This window comes from Podarcis bocagei (assembly GCF_964188305.1).
Source record: "Podarcis bocagei genome assembly, chromosome: 5".
NCBI lineage: Eukaryota > Metazoa > Chordata > Lepidosauria > Squamata > Lacertidae > Podarcis > Podarcis bocagei.
Window position 1 is genome coordinate 47623838 of NC_138129.1, and position 10811 is coordinate 47634648.

Genomic DNA, 10811 nt, shown 5'->3' on the forward strand with positions numbered 1-10811 from the left:
TCATGGTGGTTTTCAATATGACTTTCTTCATACATAAGTCCTGAACACTTGTGTCTTAATATGCATGCAATGCCACCTAGAAAGGGTTAGCAGTTCTTCATTTCAAGGTGCAAGTTTGGGTCACTGGCTTCTAGATTTTGCTAAATGCAGCGTTCTGGGAGCTGGGAATTACCTTCCTGCATAACCCTTCCTAAATGAGAGTCACACATATTTTTCTGATATTTTATCAGAAAAGCACTTGTAAGGAAATGATCCGTCTTCTTCCAAGGCCTTCCCAGTAACAAAAGAAGCTTGCTGAAAATTTATCCATTCTCTGCATCTTAAAATGAACATATCCTACCATATTATTAATCAGACCCTCCATATCAAAGGCAGAAGGAAACCTTTCAAAAATTTCCCAGGAAAATAGAAAGCACTACAGGCACCACCCCCACCCCCAGTGTATATAGTAGTAGTAGTAGCAGCAGCAGCAGCAGCAGCAGCAGCAGCAGCAGCAGCAGCAGCAATAATAATAATAATAATAATAATAATAATAATAATAATAATAATAAAATTATTTATACCCTGCCCATCTGGCTGGGTTTCCCCAGCCACTCTGGGCAGCTCCCAACCGAATGTTAAAAACACAATACAGCATTAAACATTAAAAACTTCCCTAAATAAGGGCTGCCTTCAGATGTCTTCTAAAAGTCAGATAGTTGTTTATTTCCTTTACATCTGATGGGAGGGCATTGAACAGGGTGGGCACCACTACCAAGAAGGCCCTCTGCCTGGTTCCCTGTAACTTCACTTCTCACAGTGAGGGAACTACCAGAAGGCCCTTGGCACTGGACCTCAGTGTCTGGGGTGAACAATGGGGCTGGAGATGCTCCTTCAGGCACACAGGTAAAGGTAAAAGGTAAAGGGACCCCTGACCATTAGGTCCAGTCATGACTGACTCTGGGGTTGCGGCGCTCCTTTCACTTTATTGGCTGAGGGAGCCAGCATACAGCTTCCTGGTCATGTGGCCAGCATGACTAAGCAGCTTCTGGCAAACCAGAGGAGCGCATGGAAACACTGTTTACCTTCCTGCCGGAGTGGTACCTATTTATCTACTTGCACTTTGACGTGCTTTCAAAATGCTAGGTTGGCAGGAGCAGGGACCGAGTAACGGGAGCTCACCCCATCGCGGGGATTTGAACCGCCGACCTTCTGATTGGCAGGTCCTAGGGTTAACCTAGGGTTTAACCTGTAGCCACCTGCGTCCCTCGGGTATACAGGACCGAGGCCATTTAGGGCCTTAAAGTTCAGCACCAACACTTTGACTTTTGCTTGGAAACGTACTGGGAGCCAAAGTAGGTCTCCCAGGACCAGTGTTAAATGGTCTCTGCAGCCACTCCCAGTCACCAGTCTAGCTGCCGCATTCTGGATTAATTGCAGTTTCTGAGTCAGCTTCAAAGGTAGCCCCACATAGAGTGCATTGCAGTAGTCCAAGTGGGATCTTCCATCATATTAATTCATAGTCATGGTTGTGAGTTTATGGTAAAAAAATAATAATACTCCCATCTATTGGAAAACATTCTATTTGTCTTTCTTTTCTTTTCTTTCCCCCTGAAAAATTTACTGCCAGCACAGATTGTGGACAAAATAGCTGTAGGCTGTGAGCCATATGAGGTCACAAAAGCTCTTCCAACTCATCCCACTGGTATAGCACATGCTGACATATACAAATAAATAACTCATGTGGCCTTATTCACTGGAGTGTCACTATGGTTTTCTTCCTGCCTCCATACCACAACCTGCATGAATGGTAGCTGCATGAATGGCAGAGCTAACTGGAGAATTCTGCTCTTTTATACTGTCTGAATTTCTCATCTTCTCGTATGAAAACAATCTACTGTGAGGCAAAAAGCCTTGGGCACCTCTTGCATGTTTTGTAGACCAGATGCACATCAACAAAGAAGGCAAGCCATCCTCCTTTCATATTTGCCTTGCTCTGGGTCCTTAGCATCCTTCTTGCAAAAGCCTCTTTTCCTTTCATCCAGCTGCGATGCTTGTCAGGTGACTGTCGGCATCTGAAGGTTGCAAGAAACATAGTACTAGTGTCCCTGCTGTCTAAAGTTCCTGCTGGGGCATGTTACAGATCTACTCTGCTGCTGCAGACACTGGAGGAAACGGGGTGGTGATGGCCCAGCAGAGGTCTTCCACTTCTCCATCCGTAAAGCTGTGAGCAGTCAGCAGGCAGGAATGTTCACAGGGAACAAAAGGCTCCATGTTAAAAAAAAATCAGATCTTTTGCTTTTAGAGAATCTGAGAAAATGTATTTTCTGGCCTAACAGTCCACGGGCATTGCTTATGCAAGCCCCTACTGTGTGACTGACTCTATAGTAACCAAACTCTAAAAGGGAGGAGGTTGTCTAGCAGCTTTGTACTGTTTTAATAGCTACATTTCCACTGGCTTAATCCTCAGTGTTTGTCCCTCTCTTCTGTCTTCCTCCAGCTTCCCTAACAGTCTGCTGGTGGGTTTCCATTTAATCGGATTATGAGTCACCCATATCAATAAACTCGTCTTTACTATGTACTTTGAGATCTTAAGATGAAAGGTGCTAGGTGCCTGTAAATTGCTGTTGCCGTTACAAAAGCTTCCTGACTTTGGCCTGCTTTAGATAATTTTGTGTGAAGCTCCATTAGTATATATCTGACCTGAACTGAAAACAACTGGGCATCAGTGTAGACAGATTTGAGGGGACAAGGCTGCCATCCTTCAAACTAAATAAACAAAGGAAATAAAGGAAGGTATCAAATGTGGGAAAGCAAGCAGAGAGGCCTCAGAAGGTACACAGAAGGCAAATTTACTGCACAACACATTTTGAGTATTAACGTTTTTCCTTAGGGGCGATTCTGGCTGAGACTCTTAAGCCTCTTAAAGCTGTTCCCTCTTCAAACTGTAACAATCTGAAGAGGTGAAATTTTATCAGCTAGTGATGCTTTTAGATAGTATGTGAACAGACATCCAACAAATTAGACAGCAGAGTTATAGTAACATTATTGTTACTATGCATGCGGAGTGTGATTCTGGTATCCTGCAAATGCATCGTTGCACAACTATTGCGAGCTATTAGATGAATCATAATAAAACCCAATTTAAAAGAAAACTCAGGTTATGCAGTCCTGTAGTAAGGCATGGCTTACTTTTGAGCTAAGGGTGGTCAATGTGTGTTGAGTTTTATGCCATGGAGCAATCTTTGTGGAAAGGTTAAAACATGTGGGGCTTTATAGTTCATAAAAAAGAGAGATTCAGATGTTTGAAACCAATTTTGACAACTTGTTGAAAAGTGGCATATAAGTTTATAAATGTATGCATGGTGTGATGAAATTGGACATAGAGTATTCCCTCTCTCTCATTTAGAATCATCCAAAGAAATTGGTTGACGATAGATTCAGGACATGCAAAAGAAAGCACCTCTTCACAATATCACACACTTAACCCTTTGTCCCTTTGCCACCAGAGGTGCTGTCAAATTTAAGGGAGCTCTGGGCAAGGTGCCTTGGAGGAGCCACCTGCCACCTTGGCAACACCCACCCCACGCTGTGTCCATCTGATTGGCTGATGTCACTGCCACTCTTTTCCCTCTGGGGAAATGCTTGCAATGAAAAATGCAAGTGACTTCAGCCATAGCTCCTTACAGTGTTTTGCTTCTACTGCTGCTAACACCACCCTCTGGCACTGTTTGGATGCCCCGGGCTGTGGAACTCTTGACTTAGGCCTAATGGAACCACTGAGTGCCACCATGGGGATCTTTAATTTAGGTCAACCAAAGGGGAGATCCAGGATCACATCTCCCAACATTTGCTTTTTTAAATTTAAAGGAGTCAGGGGACAGAAATTAGATTGGGTCACTGTGTTGGGGGAAGGGATTTAACTCTTTCTCTCTCTTCCATTACCTTAATTTAAATCTCTCTTACCTCACCAAAGCTACTATTAGCAGCTGTTGGTGGGGGAGAGAACATAAATATCCATATTGTACAAGTCTTTTTTTACTGTCTGGGTAGTGGTTTTAAATTGGAGAAGCAGTGGAAGGAAAAGGTCTAAGCCAATACCAGTACAACAGTCCTGATTCAGTTGATAAATGCACATAACATTGTTGTTTTTAAGCCAAAAACAACCATGGCTGGAGATCTGATCAAGGATCTCCCACATTGTCTTTAAAAAGAAAGCAAGGCAAATTTCTGTCAGATGCCTATTATTGGCTATTAGCAATGGTAGCTAATGGTAGAGATGTGTCAATTTCAGTTTATCTCCGTTTCTCATATTTCCAACCTTCATTGCCTCACATTTTTGTAAGACTTTTACTAACATATTCCTTTCTATGCACACTTTATCCAGCATATGTATTATTGTACACCTGAGTTGGTTGGCAAACTGCATTACAAAACTCAGAAAATCATGAATTTCAAAGGATGACTGTGTTTCGATTCACATTTTGCCTTTAAATGCAAACTGGACTGAGCTATTCACTTGTCTGTAGCTAAGTGTTGTTTCGTGTTCGGGCAGTACGCCTCTGAACACCAGATGCTGGAGGGGGGCAAATAGCAGGGGATGCTGTTGCTATGCCCTGCTTGTCAGCTTCCCAGAAGCGTCTGGTTAGTCATTGTGGGAAACAAAACACTGGGCTTGATGGATCCTCGATCTGATCCAACAGGGCTCTTTTTACATTCTTAAAACAGAAAGCAATAATCAGGAAGAGAACACATTTGAACTTACGCAGAAGGCCTTCCTGTCAAGTCAAGTAAACACAGCCAGTCTATACAGATGTGGGATTAAAGAGAAGGGCTCCCACGCAGAAATTAACTGCTAGGAGCATCATGCGTAATTAGCATATGCAGACCATGGGGAAAGGACTCTGCATCCAGAATGGAGCAGATGGCAAAGATTCATGTCATCCTCTCCCCTCTTACCATTTCATGCAGGGAAAAGTAGGAATGAGCTGGTCAGTGGTGTACCGTGGTTTGCGGGCACCCAGGGTGGGGCAGGTGTTGCCTCCCCCCTGGTGGACTGGGAAGCTGGGGTGGAGGTGAATGCCAGGGATTCCTCCCCTCGCTTGGGCACTTTTCTGCCTTTCTTCCTCCTAAAACATGCAAGGAACTCACTTGAATAGGAGAGTTTCCCTGCTTTAGAAGTTCAGCCCTCAACATCTTGCAAAGTGATGTGGGGGCTGCAGGAGTGGCAACATAAGCACAGTAGCCTTCTCTCATTCATGTTCCCCAGCAACAGGCATTATTTAGAACAGCGGAACCTATTATGTTGACCAGAAAAGCCAAGTTGTTCCCTGGTAGGCCACTTACTTTTGAAAGGCCCAGTTGGGGGTCGAGGCAAGGTAAAATGCAGACATGATAACCAATGACTCTGTGGGATGGCTTTTGATGGGTAGGAGAAGATATATTAATTACAATTTATCACTCCAGTCTTCCATGCATGTGGATTAAACAGAATTTTAAAATCCTTTCCTTGGAAGCAAAATAGAAGCTTTGGCAGCAAAGTCTCCCTTTCTGAGCAAGTCCAGCTAACAAAGTAAACTGGCTTTTCCATTCCTATGCAGCTTAACCAGGCTTGTAAAGTAGGTTTTGAAATTAAATTGACTTAATCATCTTGCATTGGTTCACAGCAAAGGCAGCAGTAAAAAGTATGCAAGTAAAATACTGATATTTACTATATAACCAGTTTCAGGCAAGCAGAAACACATCTGCCTCTGTTGTTGGTTGAAGAAAAGAGCAGAGAGAGAGAGAGGGGAAGAAGAAGGATTTATATTTCTCGTTTCTTCCTACCACTGAAAACAGGAAATGACATCACACAGAGCTCTCTCTCAACCATAGGAGCCAACTCCTGGGACAGCGGTCCCTTCAGCCCCCTCAATAAAATATTTGAAGGGGCTGGGGGGCCCTAAAATTGATGGGCATTGCCATTCATATCATGTGTGTGTGCTGCATCATGTGACTGGTTATATGGAATGAGTCTTACCTGGGGCCCCAATATTTTATTCAAGCTGGCACCCATGTCTCCACCAGTTACATTCCAATGGTCTGAATCTGCCTGTCTAGAAATTTTCAGATCTGCAGTAGTTGGCCCCTAAACTTACTATATCAAAAGTATACATTTGTGGAATTTGACTGCCATTTCCCACGGACTCAGCATCCACAGTTGCCTCTGGGGCTTGGCTGAACGTTGGTCAAGCCATGAGTTTTTGTCATCTTCCATTGTCACCACACTCCTCAGTGCTGGGAAGGGTTGGATCTGTTTCTCTGCACTTGGCAGTGAAAAGAGGCTCACTAGTGCACAATGCAGAGAGCGAAGCCATTTTCCAGCCTGCGATACCTTGTGCTTGCATGTGCTTCACGTTTGGAACACGACAACTCAGCCCAAATGGAAGCTGGCATGACAGGCTATACAAATGCCAAGGCAGCTTGTGGGAGAATATCAGAGACTGATCACATTGTTAACACCAAGGACAGGAGATGCTATGGAGTTGTCAGCATGGGAAGGAAGGGACATTTTTCACTCTGTCAATGGCAGGTCACGTATCTTTAAATAAACAAGAGAATAAATAATTTACAGAGCTTGATTGCAGGCAGATTGGCTATGAAAACACTGTGGCTAACAAATAGCGCTGTCAGCTCTGATTTCTTATGGCCCATCTAATCGTTATCTGAGGATAACAGTGCCTGAAATCTTCAATAAGGTTCATTTGTCAGGGAGGCATCATCACAGGTGGAGAAAAAGCAGCACCATTCAGCTTGTGCTGCCTGCATTAGCCTTGTCAGACAGGGGGCTGGGGAGATCCCAGGAATACTGCATAGATGGTGCACTGTTAGAAATTAAATACTGGTACCCCTCTGCCAGTTAGCAATATGGGGAGTGACAGGAGTCCACTGCTGCAGAGCTAGTAAGAGAAAGGGAAATTGGCTTGTGTATAGTGATGTGGCTGCAGAATAAAAAAAAAAACAACCCCAGGAAATTCTAGTCTGCTTTTTAAAACTCGGTTTGAGTTTGCATCTATATTTGACTTGCCTAGACCACGTGACAACATAAGACCTTCCCCACTGGATCAGACCAAAGGTCCAACTAATTCAGTAGTCTGCTTCTCAGAGCCACAAACTGTATGTCTGCATAAGAAACATCTCTCAGATCCCCACCTCCTTTAGTTGTTCTTTTTCTAACACACAAACACACACACACACACACACTCACTCCAGACTTTTCTCATAGGGAAGATGCTTCAACATCCTCATCAATTTGGTCAACCTTTTCTGTACCTTCCCAGAACTGCACACTGTATCCCAAATGTGGATGCACCAAAGTTTTTAACATCAGCATTACAATACTGGCCTTTAGTTTTCACATTAGCACTGGAAATTATTATTATTATTATTATTATTATTATTATTATTATTATTATTATTGAGACAGCAGCAATATCTAGTGTTTGGGTGATTCAGCATTGTACAGTGGTACCTCGCAAGACGAATGCCTCGCAAGACGGAAAACCCGCTAGACGAAAGGGTTTTCCGTTTTGGAGGCGCTTCGCAAGACGAATTTCCCTATGGGTATGCTTCGCAAGACGACAGCCCATAGGGAAATATCCGGGACAGCGGGGAAGCGCAGCGCGTCTTCCCCACTGTCCTCGGACCTCCTCCGAAGCCGGGCGGTGGGGCGGGAACGCCTGCCCCCGCCGCCCGGCTTCGGAACGGTGCTCCGAAGCCGGGCGGCGGGGAGGGAACACCTTCTGAAGGCGGGCGGGGGGCGAAAGTCTTTGCTCCCCCCTGCCTGCCTGTCCCGGAGGGCTTTTGAAGGCAGGCGGGGGGGAGCAAAGACTTTCGCCCCCCCCCGCCCGCCTTCAGAAGAGGTCCAGGACCTCTTCTGAAGGCTGGCGGGGGGCAAAAGTCTTTGTCCCCCCTGCCTGCCTTCCCAGGGGCTTTTAAATCGCCCCGGACAGCGGAGAAGTCCTCCGCTGCCCCGGGGCGATTTTAAAATGCCGCCCGCCAGCATTTTAAGATCGCCCGGACAGCGGAGAAGTCCTCCGCTGTCCCGGGGTTTTTTAAAATGCTGGGGGTGGGGAGAAAAGCCCTTGCCCCCCCCAGCCTTCAGAAGAGGTCCGGGGACAGACTGTCCCCAGACCTGGTCTGAAGGCGGTTTCCCTAGGAATGCATTAATTGATTTTCAATGCATTCCTATGGGAAACCGTGCATCGCAAGACGAAAAACTCGCAAGACGAAGAGACTTGCGGAACGAATTAATTTCGTCTTGCGAGGCACCACTGTACTCTTTCAAAATAAAACCCTCTGTCTCTGTTCCTTGTAAACTTTGAGAAGACTCCTTGCTAGTGTGGCTACATGTGAAATCTATCACAAGACTGAAGCTGCTCCACCCATCCATTTTAAGCCTTCTGGTACTCAAAATGTGACTAATTTCCACCCTTCTTTATCTGGAGTAATATGAGTAGGATCAGGGGACCGGCTCTCCTGTTCTAATGTCCATAAGGGAGGTTAATCTGTTATCTTGCAAAAGTCAGCTTCCTGTCTGGAAGTGGGTATTTAATTAAGAGCAACTCATCACAGACTCCAGTGCCTGAAGTAAAACCAGGGAAATGATTTCTTTTTCTTTTCTCCCTTCTTTTATCTTTTGCAGTTTAATGCGTATTACACCCCAGGGGAGAAGTAAATTACTCAGTGCAAGCCCTATTCTCCAAACACTGCTGCTCACATGAATCTTATATTGCCTTTGCTCAGCTCTATCAGTCCCTCTGATTCTCACCCAATAGGTGGGGTTGAGCTGTGAAAAATTCTCCCCAGGACTAAGCCAGGCTCCACAACGTTAGGGTTTGGGGATTTATTTATTTATTGGATTGGACTTTTCTTATCTCCACCAATGCAGAGGAAGGCAGTTCAACCCAAGATGAGCTGGTCTCTTTAAGAGATTTGTGGGTTCTTTGCCAAAAATGGTCTAAAAGCCGGGCTGGGACCATTAAGTCGGACCTCTGTGAAGACGGGGGAGGAATAGTGACCTGAAGGTTAAAGAATGTCCATATCTGACTAAGTCTAAGCAGCTGCTCTTGCTTTGTGCTGTGTTTAGGGTTCAACCATTAAAAGGCAGAGGCAGCCCAAGTTCACCTCTTTGGTACCTCTAGTTTTGATAATGAGAGTCACGGAGCATAGCGCCTCCCAGGTCTGGTGTGAAGGTTAAGCGCAAGGTTCCATATTTCGGGGGGGAAAGAGGAGAAAGTTCATGAATGATGCTTCATGTGTGGCTTTTCTCGCCTTCCAGCTCTGGCTACCAAACAGACTTACGTCAGCTATAGCAACCACGCAATTTAAAACCAGCCAGTGGCAACTGGCCATGGGAAAAGGGCTGCTGAAGAGGAGGAACAAGAAAGTGGAGTTGAGCCCCTCAGCACAGATGATGTCATGGTGGTGGAGAGGGTGCAAGAAAAAATGTGTTTCCAAGAACTCATCAAGGGTGCCTGTTTCTGATAACTGGGCTGCTGGAGGCAGCTATTTTGGAAGATGGCCACCAACAGTAGAGGGAAGAATCAATCAACACACCCCACGTGAAATATTTGCCTTCCATTGGAGGGAGAGGCCAGTGGGGTTGAACATCACACCAGGTGGAAAGAAGGTGACAGACCTTTAGCAACTTTTTGGGTTTGTTTTTTTTAATTCCTGTATCTTGGCAAAAGAAAAAAAAAACCCTTTTATTCTTCCCCCCTTCAAAATAGTGAGATGGTTTGTGGTTGTGAAGAGTCTTTCGTTCTCTCTCATTTTTTTTCTTTTCTTTTTTTCCTTTTCCATTCCTGTCTTCTGACCTCTTCACTCTTTTCCCACCTTGCTTTCCCTTCTGTCTTCCCTCTCTCCTCCTTATCAAATTCTGTGTTGCAAAAATAATAAAAATTCCTTGAAAAAAAAGCAACAACCATCAACAACAACAACAAAAGTGAAAACAAAACCTAGACTGTGTTCAAAGTGCTGATTTCTATAGGTGGTAAATTAATGTATGTGATGATCATATGGATTGAAATATGTCTGCTTTAATGTACTGACCAATCAAAAAAAGATAAAAAACACAAAAAAATTCAAAAGTTCAGTGCCTGGATGTTTATGAATTATTCGATGACGATGTGTAGAGCATGATCATTTTTATACCAGAATATTTCTAATAAAAACCATGGTTTTGCACTCAGGAGTTGCATTTCCTTGCTTAATGTTGGTCTGTGTGTGACTGTAGGTCTAAGGAAGTGTTGCTTTACAAAAGTAAATTACAGGGTCATTCATAACATAATACAATATGGACTCGATGGCCCTTGTGGTCTCTTCCAACTCTATGATTCTATGATTCTATGATTCTAATCACCTTTGATACAATCATCTCAAGGAGATGTACACTATAATCCTGAATATAGCACCCTCCTTTCCTCTAAATGGAACTGGTGAGTGTTATGACACTGTCAGAGTTGGATGCAGCAACCATCTGTTTTGGATGTTCCAAATGGAGATCTTTTCACAAGACCGACAGGAGCATATGGATTAGAACCAAGGTATGAGTTTAGTTCCATTTATTTCAGTGGAATGTGGATTGGGGGGGGGGATGCTTTTGTTGGGATATCTTGATTCTGTAAAGTGACCAGTTAAATATCCTCAACTTCAACCATTTAATGAGTCTAGATGCAATGGTTGACACTGATAGTTCGTACATCTGCAGTACAGTATTTTCAAACCTGGTACACATTTTTCACCTAAACATGCATTCTCACGTAGTGGAAATGTTGCCTTTTCAATTCAGC

At 44.2% G+C, this 10811-nt stretch overlaps 1 protein-coding gene across 2 annotated transcripts in view; it reads left to right on the forward strand.

The window, feature by feature from the left end:
- Positions 1–10170, forward strand: part of GRM4 (glutamate metabotropic receptor 4) — a 318705-nt gene extending 308535 nt beyond the window's left edge. For both annotated transcript variants that reach the window (XM_081195813.1, XM_081195814.1), the window contains exon 11: positions 9299–10170. In XM_081195813.1, the coding sequence (XP_081051939.1) occupies positions 9299–9348 (50 nt within the window). In that variant the 3' untranslated portion in view covers positions 9349–10170. The remainder of the gene's footprint in view (positions 1–9298) is intronic.
- Positions 10171–10811: the final 641 nt, after the last annotated feature.